This window comes from Strongylocentrotus purpuratus, unplaced genomic scaffold (assembly GCF_000002235.5).
Source record: "Strongylocentrotus purpuratus isolate Spur 01 unplaced genomic scaffold, Spur_5.0 spur5_scaffold_1, whole genome shotgun sequence".
NCBI classification, from domain to species: Eukaryota; Metazoa; Echinodermata; class Echinoidea; order Camarodonta; family Strongylocentrotidae; genus Strongylocentrotus; species Strongylocentrotus purpuratus.
The window spans coordinates 44,878,018-44,904,297 of record NW_022145594.1 but is presented as its reverse complement, the minus strand read 5'-3'; the positions used below and the strand labels follow the sequence as shown (position 1 = coordinate 44,904,297).

At 35.4% G+C, this 26,280-nt stretch overlaps 1 protein-coding gene across 1 annotated transcript; it reads left to right on the top strand.

Annotated features, from left to right (window-relative positions):
* The first annotated feature begins 7,298 nt into the window (after positions 1 to 7,298).
* On the top strand, positions 7,299 to 13,431 carry LOC590825 (tyrosine-protein kinase receptor Tie-1-like). The gene is made up of 9 exons (XM_030978302.1): positions 7,299 to 7,366; positions 7,893 to 8,063; positions 10,099 to 10,203; positions 10,523 to 10,704; positions 11,160 to 11,264; positions 11,689 to 11,794; positions 12,456 to 12,552; positions 12,956 to 13,055; positions 13,248 to 13,431. The coding sequence occupies exons 1-9, from the start codon at positions 7,333 to 7,335 to the stop codon at positions 13,305 to 13,307; spliced, it is 960 nt and encodes a 319-aa protein (XP_030834162.1). The 5' UTR covers positions 7,299 to 7,332; the 3' UTR covers positions 13,308 to 13,431.
* Positions 13,432 to 26,280: the final 12,849 nt, after the last annotated feature.

Below are 26,280 nucleotides of genomic sequence, written 5' to 3'. Positions count from 1 at the left end.
TGGAATCTGCAAGCTTAAAAATAGGATTCTCTGTTTTTCCTTTGAAGCTGACAAAAAAAATTATCCTCCATATACAGTATGATAATTCTAACGTTTAATTGTTCTATATTGCTTTATTTGATGTATGCGCGTGTTATGTCATAACATTGACTTCAGAAAGTAATAGACAGGATCATACGGGGTAAATATTTATTATGAATAAACACAAAGAAGTAAAATTTGATTTTGAATTTGTATCAAACACCTATCCACTCTTCATATTACCATCTTAAAGGTAATACAAAGTTTTGGGAAATTTTGAAAATGGGTGGATTGTGATTCTTTACAATTGTGATATATTTGGATGCTCCTGTGGATGTAATACAAGCACTAGAAAATTTAGCCCCTAAAACACTTCTGCTTTCGAGAAAAATTGAATATAAAAATTTACCGGTGCTCCCGGTAAATTTTGATATACATTTCAATTAGCGTCTATACGGCCGTACGGTGGTAGCTGCGACCATGAAAATCTCAGAATATGTAGTTGTGATATATAATTTCCAAACGGGAATGGCTAATCGGTCGATTTTAGTCAAGAAACATTGTTTTATAGCTTAATTAATGTCTTGACCTTGAGAGGGAGCTATACAACATAAAGAGTTTATTATTGACAATTTCATAACTTTAGACTCAATTTCAACCGCGACAACGATCACTACATATTGTAAGATCGCATATGCTTCCAATATGTTCATTTGAACCAAATTCATAACCCCATGCCAAAACTTTGTATTACCTTTAAATAGAATGAAAGGAGCATACATATAGGGAAGAAACAAGCTTTAATTCACATTAAAATTTAGCAATTCGATTGGATTGTAAACTGAAAGTTTCTGTACAATCTTAACAATATAAGTAATTTCATCACTTTAAGCACCTGATGAATAAGCCATTGTATTAAATTATGCCATTGCAAATAATGATATGTGATATACAAATATCAGAGAAATCACTATCTAAGGATGTGTATTCATCCAAGCAATGTATATTGTTCCCCTGTTAGTTCAGCAAATATTAGCCTACGGTATATTTGCGAACACAGACCGGAGTTCAAAGTCCTGTTTATGCTATGATTGAAGTGAGGCATCATATATAGTAGGTGAAAACGCATTAAAAAACTTGTTCCTCAATTTCATCAGGAGGTTCCTGTTTTGATCGCAATGAATTAAAACGGGAATTCCCCCAATGATTTATTTGATTCAGTATCTGAATAACATACTGCTATAGAACGAATCAGGGTTGCTGTTGGTAGAATGTGAATTGACTTTTAAAATCTTAAATTTCATATTTAGAATGAAACTGATATTATTTATTTTTCGGTATTTTCGTTTTGTATGGCTCAAACACGTTGGTTATTGTATTTTTTAAATGACAGTTATTGGGTATAAATTTGATTCTTAAAGTTGTTATATATCTATAGATACCTGTATGTTATATTATTGGTATTTGAATTTACATTTGCTTCAGCGAAATCTTTTTCTGGTATTTTTTTCGTCAAAAGTATAGGGTAAGGGTTGTAATCACGTCTTAGGTAGGATTTAGAGTTGAAGGGTAAGGGTTAGGGTTGCGATTTGGTTTTAGGTTAGGTTTAGGATAAATGTTAGGATTACGTATAGTATTTAGTGTAGGGTTGAAGCAAATGATTCGGTAAGTGTATGGAATGGATCCGGATCAATAATCGTCCCGTTAGCATTTGTAATACAACCGCTGAGTATTTGTAGAAAACTAATCATAGGTTTGATGATTTCATCTAGAAGCTTGTGTCTTTAGATCTTGTATGAAACATTGCTCATCATTTAGAACCCATACCATGCACCTGTGTGCCAACTGGGGCTTCTGCAGGTATAGCTGTCTTAGCCACCCTGTTAGTGGCTTCTGTCATCATCAACATCATTCAATTCATCATGTTGAGGAGACATGAGACCAGACCAGGTGATTATATTCATCAACTCTACTAGAATGTATTTAATATATGGAATCAGAACGAAGAAAAGCTATGTAAATGTTTGTTTCATGATTGTTTTAACTGACTGTTAGAAAGTATGTATACAATATGATGGCTGTAAGTCCTCTCTGAGGGTCTTTGTAATGAGGATGGAGCCTTACCAAAGCACATCATCATATTGACTTGGTATTGCTTAAAGAGATTAAGGAAACATAATACTAGAAGTTGATAGCGAAAGTATTTTTTTCTTGCATATCGTAACATCTATCGCCTTTCTGAATGTATTTACCCATACCATATCAATACCCAGGTATAGAGATCCATTTACTTGAGACTACATTCTACTTCCTTGTTGATAAACGTGCCATAATTATACCTCTACTGTGCGTAGAAAATGTTTCAACATTTCGAAATTTGCTTCTTTTTTACCTTCTTTTTTTACAGGTTTCGAAAAGTCGCAGAAAACTGTTTTTGGGTAAGTATTTAGCAGTTCGAAATGTTCGACATAAGAAATTTGTATAATAATAATAATAATAATACATATGATTTATAAGGCGCCAAATCCACTGCATAGTCAAATGCTCAAGGCGCAGCTTGTGCAAAAGATGAAATACATACATGATACATTTATACAAAGTGCGATAGGAAAGGTACAGACATGAAAGGTTATGGTAATCAATTATAAGCTAAATTAAACAGATATTTCTTAAGATTGTTTTTTAACACTTCAATGTTATATGTTGTTTATAAATCATTATTTGGGAAACGGAAATGATTAGCTATGTACTTTAACCCACAAAATGAGCAACCCTGCTCTAATACGAGTATCTGGAAATTAGTTACTTGGGATGGTTATAAGATGGCGCTGTACAATAAACAGTACGCTAGGGAAAAACGTTAATAATAATAATAATAATAATACATAACATTTATTAGGCGCTTAATACTGACGTTTCTAAGCGCACAGTGTTCTGATTAAGAGAAGACTATAACCCGTAGAATTAAATTAGAAGAAAAAGCAAAAATACAAAAGTAACATAGATAAGGTAATGCTACGGTCACAAATGTTCTTACGAACGATTCGTTCGTACGAATCTCCCTGTTCCTACGAATTTCAGAGTTCGTAGAGATTCGCAGATGGTGCATAGTTTCTTACGTCTTCCTTACGGAGTTCGTAAGAACGCCGTTTAATTCGCAAGAACAACTCAAGACCTTCTTGAGAAACGAAGTGATTTTCGGTTATACAATGGCCCCAGAGTTCGTACGTTTTTCGTAAGAACGCCTTGTGTTCTTCTTACGTCAGACTTACGCCAATCTTATGAGTTTTGTTCTCGCAAGGTGTTCGTACGTTTAACTCACGGCATTCACAGGTCATTCGTAAGAAGATCTTACAAAAAAAAACTATATGGTCGGGTTGCAAAAAAAACGCTGCCGTATACTGTCGAAAATTCTATGACTGTTGAAAGTTTGATATTACACGATGACAGTATTACCAAGAAGACTACAACTGCAACTGCAACTCCATAAAATGTTTCTTGAACTTGCTGTTAGCATATCTGTTACTTCCTTTATTATAAAAGCAGTCATGTTAACCGAAGAAGTCAACAAGGTTTTGCTCTGTGGTGGCATCAAAGTCATAGGACTGCTTCTCCTTTCTTAGTTTCATCGCCGTCAAACTGCCGTCTTGATGGTTCTCCCTCCTCCTCGTCGTCGTCATCTTCCACCGCCTCCTCCCGGTCGCTTCCGATATGGCCATCATTCTTGATATCAAGCGCGCCGAAAGCAGTTTTGGATTGAGGTTGCAAACCTTCCAGGGCCAGTGGCGTAATGAGCAAAATCATTTGGAGGAGGGGGGGGGGGGGCAGAAGGAAAATTTGCATCACTAGGCCTACATGTTACTTGCAGGCCCCACGGAACATTTTTCAAAGTGGAGTATTAACGATCAGGTTAGAGTTTAGCGAGCGTAGCGTAAATTGGCGTGGGGTCAGGGGGCTTTGCACCGGCGGGGGTCAAGGGACTAAGCGCCCGGAAGCTCATGGTTTTTAGGCATTAAATTAGGGTCAGATAAGCATATTTAGATACCTTATTTGTGTCACTGGCAGGTCACTAATTGTCGGGGGTTCCAGGGAGCAGAGCCCACGGAAGCTCAGGGGGTTTAGGTATTCAATTACGGTCAGATGAGCATCCAGGGGCCCACCTTAGGGCCCTTGGTGAGGTCCAGGGGGCAGAGCCCCTGGAAGCTCAAAGGTTTTGGGTATTAAAGTACGGTCAGATGAGCATCCAGGGGGCTGTCTTAGAGCCCTTGTTGGGGTTCAGGGGCCAGAGCCCCTGGAAGCTCAAAGGTTTTCGGCATCTAATTACGGTCAGATGAGCATATTTTGATATCTCATTTGTGACATCGGTAGGTCACACATTTTGTTCTCTCTCTTTCTTTCCTTTCCTCTTTTTTTACAAAAGTGAGGGGAGCTCGAGCCCCGAGCCCCGCCGTTCTGCAGGCCCTGACATGAAGGCTTCTAAATAAGCATATTTTTATGCCTAGCTGTTACTTTGGGAATTAGTAGTTTTCAAACAAACGCATAAAAAGTTATGATTTGCAAAAAAATGAGAAAAAATACCGGAAAATCATGTCATTTCAGCAACGTTTGTAAATCACTGGTATCGAATTAGAAATACTCCCCGCCCATAAGTACGCCAGTGTTCAGGGGCTCATGTCTTCTCACCACTATAATAAAAAATAAAAGAAAAAACTTTCCCATCCTCTTACAATATTTCCACGATATGCGCAAATCGCATATATTATAAAAACCTCCATTGATAAAATGTAGGAGCAAGCGTAATGCATACGACATTTAATCCCTATTAATTTTTCTTTTCTTTGAATCGAATATAATTGATATGTGATTCAATTCAGATTTTGTTCTTTTGTATGTTCTTTTTGGTTAAAAAATACAAATCATCTTTGTCCCTTTACTGCTTTTTTAAAGGGGGGTTGGAGGGGGCGAATGCCCCCCTGCCCCCCTCCCCCTCCCCTCCACTTCCGGCGCCTCTGCTTGATATTGTTGTTGCTGCTCTCCTCCTCTTTCTCCTTCCTCCTCATCTCTTTCCTTAAGTTTGTTTCCCTTCCCTCTCTTCCCTCTAACAGATTTCCCCTTTGGTCCCATATTTCTTCGACAGGAGATGCACCCTCGACGAACACTATGAACAGAGTGTGGCTTTATAACCGTTAAAACTCAAAATTTGCATAAATTGTGTACGTACACCTTACGAGCACCTTACGAACGTCTAACGAACGCCAGGAGTCATTCGTACGAATACCATAAGAATCTCCGCTCGTAAGGCGTTCTTACGAACGCCGAAGGAGCCCTCTTTGAACAACTTGAGGCGTTCTTACGGTCATCGTAATAATTTGAAGCTTCTAGAATTGTCCCTCGACCCTAAGAAATGTACGTAGATCTTGCGTGGTTCTTACGATGTAATTACGGCGTTCGTACGGCCGCCTTACGAAGAGAGGGTTTCGTACGATGTTAAAAAAAATCTTGGACAAGACTATCGACCAATCTGCGTTCTTACGAACGGTCTACGAACGGTTTACGAGCGCTTGTTTCGTACGGCCTTCTTAAGAAGATCTTACGAAATGGTCTAAAATCGTTCGTACGGCGTTCGTAGCAGCCCGTAAGGGTATTTGTGACCAAGGCATAAGAAAAACAGTGGCAATCAACTAAATAAAGACAAATATGGTGCGCACCTCCATTGACCGACGCACAACTGCAATTTACAATTTGAAAAGATAGGTTTTGAGTAGAGATTTGAATTGAGATACAGAGGGGGCGCAGTGAATAAAGGCGGGCAGTTTGTTCCAGAGAGCGGGGGCAATAACTGAAAAGGCGCGGTCACCATACCGGGTGTTAGTGCGGGATCCAGGTGTTAACAGTAATGTGAAAGATGAACGAAGTGTTCGTGACGACATACGGGAACGTAAGGATATGAGATCGGAAAGGTAAGAGGGGGCTAAGCCATTGATAGCTTTGTAGCACAGGAGAAGAATTTTGAAGGATATGCGGTGATGAATTTTAAGCCAATGTAGTGAGTTCAATATTGGAGTTATGTGCTCTGATTTACGCGAGAGAGTCACAAGCCGAGCAGCGCTATTCTGTACCCTTTGAAGTGGGACTAGATGTGACTGAGGGAGGCCAGAAAGAGAAAAATTACAGTAATCGATATGGGTCGAGACAAAAGCATGGACTAATTTTGAAGTTGTGGGTCGGTCAAGTAGCCTCCTGATTCTACTGATCTTATATATACCAAAGGAAGCAGACCTACAAAATGTGTTGTTTGAAAGTAAGATTGCTGTCAATATTTAAACCAAGGTCACGCACAGAAGCACAACAACTGAGAGAGCCATCACTCATAACAAGATCAGGAAAGGGGTCTGAGTTCCGAAATTTAGAAGTAATATGAATCATTTCAGATTTTGAATCATTAAGGCAGAGACAGTTTTGAAAAGACCAGGTTTTGATTTCATTGAGGCAACTGGTGAGTTTGTTCGCGGCTACTGTCCTGCTGTTTGGGTGAAGAGTTACATAAATCTGGGTGTCGTCTGCATACATAGTGTGTTGAATATTCTGATGAAGGTTAATAACATTTGAGAGAGGGCTGGTGTAAAGAATAAATAGGAGGGGGCCGACCACGGAACCCTGAGAAACGCCGCAGATGAAGGGGAAATGATTCCGAGTTGGTGTCATTGATGATCACCTTCTGAGTTCGGTGCATGAGATAGGAGCGAATCCATTGAAGTACGGTGCCGGTGATGGAGAAGTCGTTCTCTAAGCGATGGAGTAACAGGTCGTGGTTGATAGTGTCAAATGCGGCAGTGTAATCAAGCAAGATGAGGACAGCTTCATTACCCTTATCTACAGCTAGAAGTAGGTCATTTAGGACCTTGACAGTTGCAGTCTCAGTAGAATGATGATTCCGATAGGCAGATTGGTGGATTGGAAACAAACCGAGATTGTCAATGTGGGCTTTCAGCTGTAGTGACACAATACGTTCCAAAACCTTCCCAAGGAATGGCAGGTTTGCGATGGGCCTGTAGTTCTTAAGTCCATTCGTGTCGAGACTCGGCTTCTTTAGGAGGGGAAGAAGCAGAGAAGTCTTAAAAGACTCTGGAACTATTCCGGATGATAACGAGAGATTGAACAGTTTGGTTATGTGAGGAAGGAGTTCATCGAGGACTTCCTTTAGAAGTAGAAGTAGGTTTGGTATCACTTTTAAATGCCATATTGAGAAACATCAACGTTTTTGTTTTTCACAGAGAAGGAAGAAATGTATCCAATGAGGAAAACGACATCATGGCGTATGAGATGATTCAGAGCGGAGATAGAGGTGAGAAAATGTGTAAAATCAGTCAAGAGTTTAAAACGAGGAATTCACCCCCAACATAAACAGGTAGATGTATGGCTTTGTACATGGGCATAAACATCTTAATAGAAAGAAACGTCGCTACCATACTAAATGATAATCATTTTGCCCCAAACTGCAGAATACATCATAACTACCAAAGGCATTACTGTGTATTAATTTATTAAAGTAGTAGTATATATTCCAAGAGAAAAATGATAAGCTTAATCATTTTCTTTCAGATTGTTGCTAGGCCTACTAACTTAACAGAGGTTTAAAATTTAACCTCTAATTACGACCGATTTTAAAAATCTCCAACACACACACACACACACACACAATTATAAGTTTATGGTAAATACTCATTCACTTTCGTGTTATATTTGAAAGAAATCTAGAAAAGATTATCCAAGGGTAGCCTTATCCCTGTTTTAGAGGATGAAAGATTACTTGTATTTGTTTTTCAAGTATAAGAGTCGTTTTAATAATAATCTTATTTTTGTTTTTATAGCATACACATCTCTCAAACTCGGTACATCCCACTCTCCCATCATTGCTCCTGAAAACGTGACGTTCTTCACGAGACTCGGTTCAATCGGACGCGGTGACTTCGGCGGGGTATGGAAGGGAGAACTCCGCTCGAATCAAAGCCAAGTAGACGTTGCTATCAGGCAGATTCCAGGTGAGGTTTTGCAAACCACTCCCTAAACAAAATAATGAGTTGAAAAGACCGACAAGCAAATCGCTTAATCGATTAAAATGAGACGTTTATTTATCATCATAAATATAAATGCCTTTACCTTTCTGTAAAGTTGAATTTCAGTGTGACCAAAACAAGCGTATAAAGTAACACATCGCTTCAAAAGTAAACCATGTATATATATATATATATATATATATATATATATATATATACAGATCAAACGATTCAATTAAGATAATCATGGCAATATAAAAATACTAATTAAAACAGTTGAAATACAAATACTTGAGAGTTCATTTATTCACTTTTAGTTCAATTGTTTTATTTAGTATATTTATATATTGTCATGTTTGGGGATCGGTTTTTAGATGAGGAATAGTTAAGCAACTCTCAATACAATTAAATTGTTTAGCATGGAGATTAAAGAAGTATGTGTTCGCCGGTTGATGGTTAAAATTCAAGTCTCCTGATTAGAAAAAAAATACTATCAGGAAAGATTTGGAGAGTGAAACAAAGTTGGATGGGTGACTTAATCATACTTCTGATTGGTCTTTGGTCAACTGTCCATCAGGGTTACTATGGTATTATGGGGAGTGGTAATGGATAGTGTAAGTGACTAGGGTAGGACCTACGAGTCTTGGTTCTTATAATGTGGTTGCTTGAAGTTATATATATATATATATATATTTATTTATTATATGTTATTTAGTAATTCTATTGACACTCTGCCCAAGAATATCATTTTTGACGATACCTCCTTGGAAGTTGTTTCATTCATTACATTTTTAGGCATAACTGTTGATAACAAACTTTCGTGGAAATACCATATAGATAGTACATGTAAGATCATTTCACGGAATATTGGCATAATAAATAAACTTAAATTTCATTTTCCGACATCATCCCTACTCATGCTTTATTCATCTTTAATTTTACCATATCTGAATTATGGGATACTTACTTGGGGCAACACGCAGCAAACTCTACTAAATAGATTGTTATTATTACAAAAGAAGTCTCTCCGTATTATTTACCATTCTGCTCCACTCTCACACACAGACCCGTTATTTGTTAATGGCAGACCATTAAAAACAAATGACCTGTATCTACTTCACTTAGGACAATTTATGTATAAGTATTCAAGAAAGACCCTTCCACATATATTTGATGCCATATTCCCCCTAAATAGGTCATTTCATGATTACCCAACTAGACGGTCAAACGAGTTTCACCTACCACTCTTTAGAACATTATTAGCGAAGAAGTCTTTTATGTATGATGGTCCTAGATTTTGGAATTCTCTAAGTGAAGGTATTAAAAATAGTCCATCCCTAAATTCTTTAAGAAAAATCTAAAAACATTTTTGCTCAAATCTTATACTAATATACAAGAATAATCTGATAACGGTTGGTAATCATCTTAATTTTTCATTTAGGTCTTCATCATCTGCTCGATTATTTTAATATTTATTTGGTCTTATGATCTTACCTTCCCAAAATTAACATTTATAACTACCCTTTTTTCGGTCATGATTTGTCCTGCTTCTTCTTCCTTCTTCCCCCTTTTCCCTTTTCCTTCTTATCTGTTTTACTTCCCCTTGTTCGTTTTGTGTTTGTACATTGTATGTTGTTTTGTAATATTGTCTTGTGTTTTCTAACTCTTCGTAGGCAAAATTTGAAACATTAAATTTTAATTTTTTTCTGGGGGATCCACAAACTACAAGCACTGCTTTTTAGTGGATCCCCCACATTTCCTCAGAAATTAAGAATTTATTTCAATAATTTTATTATGTGCAAATTTTATTTGTATAGTTTCCTAAAAAATGAATTATGTATGAAAAAAATATGAATATGAATATGAATATGAATATAAATATATTCATTTATATTCACTTGTCTACACAGTTTTCCCTTAATCTTATTTATTGACAACTGCATGATTGAGTTTAACGAATCACTCTCTGCGAAATTGAAAGCAAATGTGCTAGTTATATATAGGATGTATCTTGTCTTAGATCAAGTGACCAATTCAACCAACGTTCTTCAAGCTGTCAAGGTCCTTTCTGAGCTTCCGGATCTACCTAATATTGTCAAGTGCCTCGGATATTGTCAAGAACAAGGTAAGAACACTTCCTCCCGCAATTACAAAGCTTTTGATTGTCGCTAAAATCTTTACATATTCATGCATATGAGCATTTAATTCTAATAATTTGCAACGCTACCTAAGCTATCATCCCTAGAGGTGCAAAGCATTTTGAGTAGGCTTCGCGTGTGAATAACCAGAAACGATACAAATAGTAAAACAAGATTGTCTTGGAAGAACAATAAATTTCATTTGATAATTATTCAAGATGTTTTTCGTATACTATAACATGATGTCTGATAAAATACAGTGTTAAATCTCAATGTGATTCAGTATTGTTTTCCATTGAATGATAGGTGGTATTCTGTATGAGTTCATCCCTGGGGGTACCCTACTCACCCATCTACAGACCACAGGGGTGCAGTCTCAACCCACATACGGCAATCTCAAACCAAAGAGGGTTCGTATCGATGAAGGTAGTCTACTCAACCTGGCTTGGCAAATTGCAAAAGGGATGCAGTATCTTGCATCAAAGAAGGTAACATTATTTCATGATTTGCAATAGAAGAGAATTAACAAAGGAAAATGGGGAAGGGAAAGGGAAAAGTCAGAGGAGAAAAATAACGATAAATTAAGTAGGCCTGCATGAGAAGGAGATAAATAGATAAAGGCAGTCTACTCAACTTGGCTTGGCAAATAGTCAACGGGATGTCGTCTAGATGCCGTATGCATCAAAGAAGAGGAGATGGGTAGGGGAGGGGGAGGAGTGGTTGAGAGTGAGAACATTGAGGCCGGGGATAAGTGCGAAAAGGATGAGAATTAACAAAAGTGGAAGACATGATAAGAATAGAAGGAGAGTAAGCCAGTATGGTATGAGGATGGTTGTGATGATCAAAGGTGAATAAATAACATCCAGATTTTGTAATTGTAGTTTTTATTTATTTTTTAAAATTTTTTATTTTCATCATTATGTTTTTGTTTTATTTCTTAAAGATCATCCATGGAACTCTCTGCGCTCACAATGTGTTACTAGCTGATAGAAAGCAATGCAAGCTATCAGATTATGGACTATCTTCATCACTGTTTAGCGGCAGAGGTGTGAGTATTATCACCTTATTTAATGATTATAATTATCATCAGCATAGATATGGATGGCACATCTTTAATAATGATTTAATCGACAGAACATATTGGAAAATCTTGAAACTACTAAAACGTCAACATTGAATTATGTGTTTAATGATTTATCGCGTAAGTAATTTCCCCATTAAATTGTTAACCTATAATGGTATATTTATACACCCTGATTATCAGCAATTTTATTTACCGTGGTGTTTGTTTCATTTTTGGCATATGCAATATTGTTTCTGATGTATTTTAAAAGCTGCTTGTAAATTGTAAACAATTAAGCCATTGTCTGCTAATCACGGTTCGTTTTAAGCCATGAATAAATTATTATTAACTCTAACTTAAAAGTGAATACAATTTTAAACCCTTTTTGTAATACTTTCCAACATCTCAGAAACCAACAAGATGGAGTTCGCCTGAAACCATGGTTACTGGTGAACAATCAACAGAAGGAGATAGCTGGTCTTTTGGTATCGTCTTGTGGGAAATTGTGACATTAGGTGAAAAAATAATGTTTATATCGCATATAATTGTGTGTACCATCTTAAAGACCTTGAAGTCATTCACATAAGAAGCCTTTTAAACGTTACAGCTGTTCTTCATCAGGGCCCTGCAATTATTATTACCCTTGCAATATTATTGCCATGTGGAGTGGAGTGGATGGAAAGTGGTAAAAATTGATTAATATCTTGCCAAAGGAAGTAAGTGCCGAGTTGGGATTCGAACCTTTAAACCTCGGATTTAGAGTCAATAGAATGAGACACTATACCACGAACTCCCCCACTTCACATGTATCATATGGTGTTATGAAGAAAAGTGAAATAAATAATTGCACTTAAATAATCAAAATATACCTCGACTTATTCTTGTTTGATGCATTTTAGAGTCGAAGAATTCAAGCCACTTTTTCCACTCTTTATGACTAACCAATAATATTAGCGTCTTTTAATCTATTGCATTATTCGTATTCAAATACATGTCCCAGATATGAATGACAGTTAGTCTAACAATTTGCACTTAATTCCGCTTGTACTATGAAGGGTTGAGGAAAATTGTATATACATTATATGATCAATATAATTTTTCTCCATAGCTTTACATGTCAATTATTTGTATATTGCTAATAAATGTTTTAATGTTATATTTCTTTGATTCTTAAAGGTGCGAGGCCATACCCTAAAATGACCTTTGACACTGTCCAAAAGGAAGTTGCCAATGGTTACCAGATGCCACGCCCTCGCCATTGTGGACAAGAAGTGTAAATCACACTCTTTCTATCAGTCTTTACTTTGTCGAATACAGATTGTTTCGTTAATGTTATAATTTACTTGACTTACTCGATGCTATAATAACTTGTTAAATTTCATAATTATGTTGATTATCATATGCGGATATGTTTCTCAACAATAAGTTACATGATGGAACTTGATTCTGCTCTCTTATCTTTGAATCTGAATCTTAATCTGAAAATAATACGTCTCAACACTCCCGTTGGAGTGAAAAGACTCGGAGTGCATGGAGTGGGCTCGCACATGAAATAAAGAAACCATGCTAACGAAACTGCTGTTGCATACGAACTTTGAACTTGTCTTTGTATTATTCATTTAGGTAGTTCTATTAGATTTCTATTAAATAAGGATCGTCTCTTTTTTATCTTTCAGGTATGCGGTAATGACTGGTTGTTGGGAGAAGGAAGCTACAAATCGGAGTAACTTTGATCAGATCCTCAAGAATTTGGAAAGGATTCTAGAAAAGACTCATGTAAGATATACTTAAATTACCCTCTTCTAACTTGTCTAATGCAAAATTTAGTTTCCTTATTACGTACCCGTTAGTATTATTCCGACTTTTAAACGCGGTTCTGTTCAACAGGTATCATGAACAAAATTCTAGCCCTGAACCTAATAATTATCTTTGCAACTTTTGTTCCTTCTTTTCTTTTGATTTTCGCAGAATTACCTGTCTCTCAATGACTTGGATGAAGGATTGTATGCGTCTACACTGGACATGTGAAAATAAGCCTTGTTCGGATTATGCAGCCATACTACAATGCAGCTACATCTTTTACGCTGTACGATGGTCGCATCCGAGCCAACTAAGCTACAGTAGCATTATGGGGACTAGCTTGCGTTAAATTTGGCCAAGAGTGCTGAATCAGGATATCGGAAATACATGTATTAAATATGCATGCAGTATATGTATATTTCTTATATTTTTGTTCAAGGTCATTTGGTAGAAATAAAAGAAGAATAAAAATTAAAAGAAGTAATATTTAAAATATCTAAAGGTGGAGCTATTAACCGAAAAATGAAATTATGATCTCATATATTCATCAGTACAATCTCAAGGTTTACCAATGTAAGTGTCATTACATAGCATTATTGTATGTAGATGACCACCTATTCCCTTTCTTCTCCTTCTTTCATCACCCTTCCGCTCTGTATGTCTCTCTCCTCTCTCGCTCTCTCTCTCCTCTCTCTCTCTTTTCCTCTGTGTCTCCTTTTCTTTCCCCCTCTCAAACAATTCATATCTCTTTCGCTCTCTCTCTCTCTCCCTATCGCTCTCTCTGTCTCTTTCTCTTGCGCTCTGTTTCCCCCCTTTGCCTTTCTCCCTCTCTCTGTCTCAATATATCTCCCTCTCTGAACCGTCATCTATACATGTAAATAATACTTTTCATTTAATAATAGACTCTGACGTGTTAAACCCCCATGAGTTATATACAATTGCATAAAGATTGTGTACTTGTATTTTTATGATTCCACTCAGTCCCTTTTTACCATGCAAATACTTTTGTATTTTATTGTACAATTCAGCCCCGGGCTGCGATGCATAGCTTTTTAAAAACTAAACTATTATTAAGGTCTTGTTTTTGTTAATGACTCTTTATTGAGTTTCAGCGCACTCCAATCAGACATCGAATTTTGAGATCGCGAAATCTCCAGGATTCCTTGATGATAAATTTTCTAGTTGAACACATTTGTAGTAAAAAACTTCGATGGCCATTCGGTAATAATTTAACTAAATAAATTAGAGTAGAATATGAGAAATCATGGATCGAATAGCACATTTCCTAATATTTGTAAAATCTCCACGAACTTTGGTCACCCCATCATACATGTGTATGTGTGCGGGTGCACGCGTGTACGTGTGTGTGTTGATTATAAATATGAAGGACACTGTATATAAGGTTATGTCAATACATTTTCGATGGTAAAATGCAACGGTATGGCTTCACGATGTTTTCTATGCAGTACGTCGATTACTTGTCAAAAAATTTCATGTGAAGGAATCACTTTTTTTTAAATTTGTACATACCATTTATACAGAATGGATCCACGAGCTATGCAAGTTGTTAAAGTATATAGCTCAGCAATGACTAAATATAGAAATGAATAGCTAGTATAATTTATTGCTGGTCATAACGTTCTGGAGTGTACATACAGTTATTTTACAACTCAACAAAACTGGAATGGTCAAAGAGATTCTGTATTGAAAAATGTGTTTAAAAGAGAAATCAGAGAAAGCATAGAAATATAATGTAGCGGAAAGGAAAGTATACAAACAAAGGGAAATACATGTATGACTTATCAAAAGAAATGGTTGAACTTCGTTTGATAATTTGACTGATATGTGTAAGTTAAAGTTGATGTTGTATTTACCTTTTGTGTTATTTGTTTAATATTGTTCTTCTAGTGATGTGTAAGATTTGAATATGAAATAAGTCCTCCAATAAGGCAAATATAATCCTTTCAATGTTTTTCAATGTTTTTTTATGCAATCACTTTCATGTTAATCGCGAACCTCTATGTTTAAGCATACTATAATTAAAGGCTAAAAAAAAAATCAGTTTTTTTGTCCATCATTTATCAATTGAAAAATACTGACATAAAAAACATGATTATACTGATTACAAACAAAAACAAATGAAATTTACTTACATCACTAAATTACTTATACTTTTTTAAACATATTTTTTTTCTTCCAGAGGTGATACTTTTCAACATTTGCCCTCCATAATATTTCTTTTAAATAAATGTCGAATATGTTAATAGAATAACATCTTCTTTTTCGTGTATATTAAACATAAGAAACTGAATTAATTCATAGGTTTTCCACAGTTTTTTGTTTTATAAAACTCATTTATTCACTTTTGACAAAGAAAATTTGACACAATATTGAATTTATTTGATAGGCCTACTGCTTCTTTCCCATAATGTATTTATGTGAAGTACTACTATTAAATTTTTAATTTATTTTTGAATCTGATAATTTAAATCAAACTGACGATGATCTGTCAAAAGATCATGATATCATGACTAGGCATATTAAAAGTCTAATTCTCTAACGAGTTCTTAAGGTCAAAAAATATTGTTATAATATATGAAATATTGCTGATGCAAAACGTATTTGGCACATTTAGAGTAAAACAAATGTGCGCATAATTCAGATTTAGTTTCATTTGTCTGTTCTAAAAAATAACCAAGGTTCTTCACTGTAATTGTGTTTTCTCTTTTATTAAAGAACGTAACAAATATGCTCACGTTATGTTACACTTGCATTGGGCCATATTAAAACAAATATGTTGGCGCCTAAATGTTAAAAACGAAAGTTGGTCTTTAATGTCAATAGGCCCCAGTCTGAAAATATCTAGTTACGATTATTTTGGTTAAATGAATAACTTGATATAGCACGAGTGAAGTGTCTGCATATCCTCTCTTTCCGCTCCCCCATTTCCCCTCGCCCCACAACACTACAAACTAACAAAAACAGGAATTCTGAAATACGAGAGAGAGAGAGAGAGAGAGAGAGACGAAACTTGGGGAGGTAGCGCATTTTTACTATATTAAAAAAACATTTAGGATACTGTTTAAGCATGTATATATTTTACCTCGTATATATATTTGTGAATCAACCAATTTAAATCAAACAATATCAATATAAATAAACATTGGCGTAGGGAGTAGGGACGTCTAAGAGATATGCCGGCAAATCATTTATTTTATCGGCAAATCATTTATTTTAATGGTATACAATTGTGGAGCTCTCTTTAAAAAACCCTCCTATTTAAAAAAAAATAAGGATATCACGCTTCAAATTCGAATTTAAACAAAATGTAAACATTTTTTTCCTGAATGAATCTCTAATTACCGGATATGGCTTCAGTTAATGTTATAGTTTGCGAACATTTCTTTTTCTTTTCTCTAACGTGTCGACAGAGTTGTTCACAGTGTTAAGAAATACTGCGTCTATGGATAATCGACGGAGCGTAGTGACCGAGCGAGAAAGTTTTTGATTTTGAAATGAAAAAAAAAAATTATATTTGGAGCACTAAACAAATTATTATATATCGGTCTAATGCTAAATAGGGACATGTAACTTCTTTTTCTATGGCGACTCCCCCCCCCCCCCTAAAAAAAAAAAGTTTAAAAAATCTTGAATTAGAAGGGGGGGGGGGTACGAACTCCGAATCGGCCCCTCTACCTCTCTTTCCGAAGCCTTATGACTATTATGACAGGTCTTGAGTTCGATCTACTCCAACTGTTTACAAAACAAATATTTGTCTTCCTGAAATATAGTAATTCAATTAAATATGATGATTTCATGATGATAATTATGGATTGCAAAAGTGAGACGTGATAATTTACAAACATTAAACCCATTAATATGACTCCGTATAATGTCATAATGCCATTTAAGTTGATGTATAGCCTATCCTGTGGAATATTATACGTTGACGAAACAAAAACGGATTAGAACTTGTCTGCAATACGCCCTCACACAGCATGCGGGGTTCAATTTATGTAATCGTTCATATCAATTGTGACCTTTGATTTACTGTTTTGATTATTACCAAAAATAAGCTCTCCTTTTACATTAGTACCATGTGCATGGAATCTTGAAGGTAGCTGTAAAGGTGAGTGTGGCCGCTTTTCTCATTACCTTGTATTTATGGTATCTCTACTATGTTAGTGTAATTGCACTCTAGATGGCAAATATAAGATTGTAAAAATGTATTAATTGCATTTTAAATATACGATGCATATAACATTTCTTTTGGTAAATTCTTAAATTCTGCTTGCACTTCGTCATTCTGATTGCACTTTAATCTATAATTGTACTAATACATGTACAAACATATTAAGAATATACAAGCACGCGCCATACGTTCACTTGTCTAACAAAATTAAGCATGAACTCCCAAAGAACAGGGACAATACAATTGAGTGCCTTTGTGAGTGGTAAATAAACATACTCTTCTGGTAAGGGGAAGTAAACGCTCGACCTTGGCAATCCTTTCCGTTTCTTTTCATTTGTGACAAAAAATTCCGTCTGTACACGGTAACACTTTGGCAATTTTCTGCCATAACTTTCTTACTCATTATTCAAACACGTCTCGGAAGTGAATTCGAATTTCATAAAATAGGCGTTTTTTCACGAGCTGCGGACTGACTGAAACCCCACGACGTGCTGAAAATGTGCCGATAACTATATCGGACATATCAGAAGGGGGGGGGGGCATAATAGAGTGCCACCACCAACACCACAACCAAGAATAATGATAAATAAATTACAACGGATAAGGGGTTGAACATAAGATATTGTCATTACAGACCTATGAATTAATTACTAAATTCTCCAGTGATTGTCATAGTTTTCCGCTCAGTTTTCAAAATTGCATAATTTTCTCAGTAGTTTTCTTGTACTCCTCCTCGTTTTGTCTTTAAAACCCCTGGATAATGTTTGATTCCCCTGCTTTACATAATTTCATATCTATAGGTGGAATCAACTTTCCATACATTAATTGTTGTTATGTCTGGCAAGCCTCTGGCAATTTCTTGAATTGTCTTCAAGATGTAAGCTTGAAATTAGTGAATCGGTCTATAGATTTTGAATGAAGTTCATCTATTTCATTTACATTCTTACTTTTCAACCAAGATCTATACTACAAAATAAATTTGGAAATGATATGAAGCCAGACAAATTCAACTGAAGCTCTCCTTAAGAATCAGCAAGGAGATACCGGCAATCGAACTGTTTAGCATGGATGGTTTGAATGCTTTACAGGCTTTTACTGTCCTTCTGCTTGTTCATGGTAAGTAGTTTTTAATTTATCTATTTTTTAATACTAATTTGATATTACGTATACATTAAGAAATAAAGGTACATTTCTGCTACAATAGCAGCACCATATGCCAAATACGCGTAGATGGATGCAAATCTGTACCCCAATAGCACCCTTATTTATTAGTGTGTACAGAGGGTATGATGAAGAGGTTGTTAATATGAACTGAACGCTGTCGCTTCGAAACCTAAATACTCCGGAGTTCTCTTTTATAATCATATATTATGGACAAAATGCATAAAATAAATGTCTGTTTAGCCCGCATTGAAAGGTCGAAATTGTAATTATAATGACCGTTTTCGAAGTTTCATTGATGACGTTAAAGCAGAAGATTGAACATAAACTGCAATGTCTATAAGACAGTGCTAATCAATATTGCCATAATGCAATCTGAATATCCATGCATATTCAAACAGTTCAGCGCTTTCACATAAAATACTGGAGCATTAGATCTATACTTGCTAATTGATTGATAACTATAATGAAATTATGTTTTCGATTACATTTTTTTCTTAACCTCTCATTAAAATATGAAGCTTTGCTTTGATACATGACATTAAAAGTTTCCAAATAAATATATCTTTTTATTCAAATTTCAATTGCGAGAGTAGATTGATTCAACAATATTCCAGATGCAGATACAAACTCCGGAGTGCTCTATATACGAATTTACCTGACATCACCCAGATATAAATGACAAGGTCTACTCGTCGGCTGGTGGCCTTGCTAGCAATATGATTGTAAAATGCTTAGCATTTTATATTACAATATATGTTTTCAGTCTTCAACAGTTCTTTTCCCTCTATATTGTTAAAACCTCGTAATTTTTTAAGCAGGATTTATTTTCAAAATAAACAGATCATTTAAATTAGATCAGATTTTATGTCTGTTTATGCATTATTTCACGTGCGAAATAGTTAAATTTAAATTGACTACCTTTTTTACACATCCTCAAAGCTCACATTTACATTATTTAAGCTAAATAATAGTTTTTTTTAAGAATCGCACTCAGGCACACACCAAAATAATGAACAAAGATTTTTTTAATTTTGACAAGATTTTGATTACATCTTTAAATCTTGAGAAAAAAAAAAGAAAAAAAAATAGGAGAATTTAAAGATAAGAGTGACATTTAGGTGCTATTTTCTTGATTGTTTTAAGAGTTTTGTGTCTTTTTCCAGAAACCAGTATAGTACAAGGTCAAACTGTTCAACTATTAATTTCTTTTATTTTCTCCGTCTTGTTACATCTGCAAGTTCATGTGCACATTTTGTGTTACAACAACTTTGGAAACCTTAATTTTTCCCTTCACCCCAGGAACCAGTGGTCAAACGGTAACTGTGTCAGGTCCTTCCAGAGCGGCAGCTGGTACTAATGTACTTCTCACATGTACTGTGAACGGTGGAACAGCGAGCGTGATTCAGTGGATTGAGGATAGTACAAGTCCTACTCAAACTATCTATTTAGGATCAGACCGTTTCAGTACTGATGATAAGTACCTTAACTTTAAGGTGACGTCATTATCATCGACTCAATCTGTGATGACCATTGAGAGTGCAGAAGTAGAGGATGATGGGGAGTATAGATGTCTTATTCCGACAGACTCCAATGGCAATACTCTAGACCTGGTGATAGAAGGTTAGTACAATGCATGAATTTTATGAATTGTGTATAGAGTATCAAGGTATAATAGGCTTTCATACATGAAACGAAATTAAATTGCATATCTTTAGAGATAGTAAAGACCATGGTAACATGATTCTGATAGCAATACTTTTCATCCATGGCTTGACCCATTCTACACCGCTGTGTACCTGTAGGTGATAGACTTACATTGATGTTTCACGTAACAGGTATTCTGAATCAGGACTCGTTCTTTGGCATTTTATACTACTTGAGATACCTTTTATAATGTGTCTGATGAAAATAAAGGCTAATATAAAGCTGATTAAGACTTCTGCCATTGTTTTTCCTGCTTGTAGTTGCATCAACTGTGACATTGACTCTGACTAGTACCGTGACATACAATGAGGATATGTATGTAGCAGCATGTGATGCTGTTGGAGGCGAGCCACAGGAGACTATTACATGGACCTTCGATGGAGGTACACAGACTGATGGCAATGGGAACACGATAGTGGAAACGAACCCAGAAGCTGAAGCACCTTTATCTAACAAAAAGAGCGTGTTCACATTTCCTGCAACTCTAGAGAACTATGGACACACCTTGGTTTGTCAAGTCTCTGGGCATGATATGCTTACAGAGCTGAATGGACAGGAATCTGAAGATTTAAACATTCATAGTAAGTTTGATTTGAACTTTGGATTCAAGAAGGCAGATATTATCGTAGTTCACATTTGTTTACATGTTTACCTTGTTTACCTTCAGTACGGTCAGCAGACCAATGGTTCTATATTGGAAAATAAACCGTTTGGATGAAAATGATATTTCCTGATATTTTCAGAAGTACATAAACTTAATATTTAGATTTGAATGAGTATAGCAACTATATTTTTTTAACTTGGATAACATACCGTGTGGATAAAAGACATTCCGTTAAGAATTTGTGCAAAATAACTTGGTCCGTAGTTTTGAATGATTATAGCCCCAAACCTCCTTTTAATTAGTTAATCACGTTTTTATTAGGTAGCAGGCTTAGGGTGGACGGTAATATATTTAATTCAACCCGTTCGTCTTGGCAATAATAGTTATTTTAAACCATAGTGCAAGGCAACATTTAATGTAGAAAAGCTTGGACAATCTGGACATGTGAACGTGACACTGAAAGATCAGATTGGAAATACATATTCAATTCAACCTACAATTATTTGCAGCAGAGACTTTATGCCTCCGTTGAGGTGAAATTGTCAAATTTTCTTTCATAAGTACAAATAGCTTTAGATGAATGTGATTTTCCTCATTTTTCTTTTACATACCCAGCCTCCCCATCTGCTGAAGGTACCACTGTCACTGCATATTATGCAACCTAGGGAACAAGCATCACAGTGTCATGTAACGCCCAAAATCAACCTAGCCCAGCCATGAGAAACTACTACATATTCTCCAATGGCACACTGATACATGAATCTTTGGAAGGGGATAACGAAGTCCCTGTTTCAGATCCTGAGGCGGGTACACAGTATACGTGTATGGCTGGCAATTACCTTGGAAATACAACACTAAGTGAAGCATTAACATATGACCCAACCAGTAAGTACATGTAATTTTGCTTTATTATTTGTACATGTATGTCTGTGATGTGAGAGATGAGCGTTTTTTGCACATCTTTTCTCTTATTATTGCTGTGTTCGGTTAAATGCCAAGTTGTGGTTGGTATGAACCTGGGGGAGGGGGAGGGGTGAAAAACATAAAAATCTCAATTTGATCAATGTTCATATTCCGATAAAAAGTGTGATGTTCTGTTCAAATTTGGATGAAGTCTTAGTTCTCTTCCTAATGAAGCATTGTGAAAAAAATGTGTACATGTTTGGGCATTTATTGGTGAAGTTCATTGAAGTGTGTTTGACCTATTGATGCTTCGTGTGTAAAGGAGTCGTTAACTTTGGTGTGTTAAATTGATTTCTAGGACAACTACCCCCTAGAACAACTACCCCCTAGGACAACCACCCTATATAGGACGACTTTTATAGGCCCTCCCGAATAACAGCATTAATGCTGATGAGAGTTCCGTGGGTAAGAAAAAAAAAAATTGATTATCCTATCCAACATATAAATTAGAGCTAAAAATTGTAATGTCCTATCGTCCTTAAGTAGGAATTTCTGAAAAACAGCCGTCTAGGCTGAGAGAGTTACCGTGTTTAGATAAATAAATGAAATGAAAAAGGACGTACAAATATATAACACCAATTAACGCAAGTACATGTGCGGTACATGCCCATTTTGAGTGGTATTTTGTTGAAGGGAAATTTGAATATTGAAATGATGTGATTTCGTTGTATCACATTGATGCATTCTATCTCCATTTCCGAATAATCAGTACATGTAGAAACGAACAAGTGATCACAAACAATTTGATGAGATAATGGTGGGCTTTAAAATTTATTGGGATGTAATCATTACTAAAAGACCAATTGTCATAGACCTTTGCAGTGTACAAAACTGCTTCAAAACGACTTCTATTTTGTAAAATCTAACAAGCATACATATTATAATGCAGACGACTTTGAAAACTGACAACTCACATTCTGAAATGTATTAATGGTTAGATGAAATACAAGTGTGTGTAGGCCTATTGTCAGGATGTGTATACTCTATGTGTTGTATAATAATTCCAATGCAGTCCAACGTTTATCTTGGGGGATTTGCTGAATTGAATCGACTTAACACAACACAGATGTATTTCCTACTTACTACTTCAAAGGTGGTGTATCCATGTACAGGTAGTTTGAAAGCCATAGCGTGCCCATTTATCGTTTCAAGCAGCTGTATGACCCCCTTTCATGACTAAAGTCACCTTTTCATTGTTTTTTTTTTTTTATAGTATTGATATTTGCTCCATAATCTAAACATTTTAAAGTTATATTGTTAAAAATTTAGTATTTCCCAGTAATTCCACGTAATTTCCCGTTTTTGCCAAAATTTAGCAAATTTAGCACCTTTTTGAAAAGATTTTCTCTAGGTCTTCATAGCCTCCCTAGTTATCTTTTCTCAAGTTTTTCATAGTGTAAATCTGGAAAAGAAGTTTGTGTTATGTAATGCTCAGTCGAGGAGAGGAGGCAAACTGATGAGGTGCGAAAGGAAGTAAAGGTGACTGTGATAAGGGAGAAGATTAGAGAGAGAGAGAGAGAGCAGACTGAAATGATATGGATACGTGCAAGAGAAAGATGAAGATGAACTGATTAGATGGGCAGCAGAGAGAAAGGACAAGATTGAGAGCGGTAACGAGGAAATCGTTACAAAAAAGCTGTCTACAAATTTACCATGATCTTTACTGAGTACGCTTCAACGCTCAGGCTAAAAATGTGCCATGTTAAACCCCTGCAACATAGCTGCTGTAGTTTTATTAGGTGTAAGTGACTGGCAACTGCACGCAAAAGGACTTACTCGTATTCACGGAGCTATATGTTATAAGATACATCAACGGTTTTGCCGACTCATGTTCATGTCTGAACGAGCAGCAGAATATGTACATGTATCTACTATCACAAATTGTACGGAATAAAAAAAATATGACACTGTTGAGTTTGCTTTCCTGCTAATTTGTCTGGTGTTGACATGTTTCACAGGTTGGTTCGGTCTTCTGTGGTTTGCCAAATGCATGGCCTTTCGGTTAACACCATATTAAACAATTTTCCATTTCTCATTTCAAACGAGAAAACTCAGTTGCGATTAATTTAAAGTTGCGATTGATTTGAATTAATTGCAAGTCCATAACACAGGGTCAGATCATTGATGGTCAATAACAGTAAATTCGCATTCGAGTTCCGACTGATCTTGACAGAATTTGTTTTGGCAACCACACAGCCGAATGAGCGCTTTCAAAGGAATCCTCAGCCATTCCTGTATTTTGTTTATTTGAGCTTCAGACGTGAAATGTTCTGAAACGTGTGTGAGAAGTGTCAGGTGTTGTACACAACTGTACTGCTAAATTGACATGTAAAAAAATTTCAAAGGAGTGGAGAGTGAATAAGCTCTCGAAATATACATCACAGTTGTCAAAAATGTATGGATTAGTAGCCCTGAATATTTATTATTTGTTTCAAATTTTATTCTTTTTTATTCTACTTCTTTCTATTTTTTCTGAGTGTGGATACAAAGGTAGAAAACGTGATGCACACAAATGTAGCACAACTCAGTAAAATAGTTTCAGACATACATTAATGAACATGAACTTAAGTTCATATTTTCTCGGGTAAGATATTGCATGTGTCATGCACACAGCTAATGTAACATCCCCTTTATTACTTGTTTCATTTTTTGTTTGCTCTTTTCCCATACCATGAACAGGATCAACCATTCCGACAACCATTCCTCCTCCCACGACCGGTATGTCAATCGTTTTGTTCTTCCGTTCTATCATCATTCATTTAATTCCTTTATTATCATTATAAAACAAATTCTTGTGAGCGTTAAAATCCACACAAATGCTTATCGCCAGTTACCAACAAATTATACTAAATTTATAACTAATTTAGATTCAAATAGGTAGTGAATTTGTTTAATCAAACATTGCGTTTGTATCTAAATTCTTAGCTGTTATGTAATATTAATTTTTCAAGTGTTCCATACCTTTTCCCTCCACAGGGATTTTATTGATTTTCATTTGCAATAAATTAACAAACATAATATATCCATGGTAATTTACATTTATGATATAAATAAAATTGAATACTCAAGATACAAATATTTGTTGAACTGTCGTGTTAACAGAAGACATACATATTTTAAATAATGTATTTCTGATATTCATGGAAAAAGTAAGGAAAATCGATACAAAAGACACATATTATCGTTTAATTATTGGGCTCTACAATCACTTTGTTGTGACCACTGCTAATGTTTTGGGAAAAAATACACACAAATATCCTCTTGTTTGAACAAATTCCTGAATTGAAACTATTTTCTTGTGAATTTATTTATTATTTCTATAATTCGAATTTGAATAATATTAGTCGATGTATTTTCGTCTGACATGATTTATTTAAATTTTATGAATTCCCTCTCATTGGTATCTTCTGTACTCTTTTTATTTCAACATTTTTGCCGACTCATGTTCATGTCTGAACGAGCAGCAGAATATGTACGTGTATCTACTATCACAAATTGTACGGAATAAAAAAAATATGACACTGTTGAGTTTGCTTTCCTGCTAATTTGTCTGGTGTTGACATGTTTCACAGGTTGGTTCGGTCTTCTGTGGTTTGCCAAATGCATGGCTTTTTGGTTTACACCATATTAAACAATTTTCCATTTCTCATTTCAAACGAGAAAACTCAGTTGCGATTAATTTAAAGTTGCGATTGATTTGAATTAATTGTAAGTCTTCATAATGCAAGGCCCAGATCATTGGTGGTCAATAACAGTAAATTCGCGTTCGAGTTTTGACTGCTCTTAACAGAATTTGTTTTGGCAACCATACAGCCGAATGAGCGCTTTCAAAGAGATCCTCAGCCATTCCTGTATTTTGTTAATTTGAGCTTCAGACGTAAAATATTCTGAAACGTGTGTGGAAAGTGTTGGGTGTTGTACACAACTGTACTGCTCAATTGACATGTTAATAAAACACAAAGGAGTGGAGAGTGAATAAGCTCTCGAAATATACATCACAGTTGTCAAAAATGTATGGATTAGAAGCCCTGAATATTTATCCTTTGTTTCAAATTTCATTCTTTTTATTCTACTTCTTTCTATTTTTTTCTGAGTGTAGATACAAAGGTAGAAAACGTAATGCACACAAATGTAGCACAACTCAGTTCAATATTTTCAGACATACACCAATGTACATGAACATAACTTCATATTTTCTCGGGTAAGATTTTGCATGTGTCATGCAAACAGCTAATCTAACATTCCCTGTTTTATTTGTTTTATTTTCTTTTTGCTCCTTTCCCATACCATAAACAGTAACAACCACCCCTCCTCCAACGACCGGTATGTCAATCGTTTTGTTCTTCCGTTCTATCATCATTCATTTAATTCATTTATTATCATTATAAAACAAATACTTGTGAGCGTTACGATCAACACAAATGCTTTTTGCCAGTTACCAACAAATTATACTAAATTTATAACTAATATAGATTAAAATAGGCAGTGAATTTGTTTAATCAAACATTGCGTTTGTATTTAAATTCTTAGCTTTAATATAATATTAATTTTTCAAGTGTTCCATACTTTTTCCC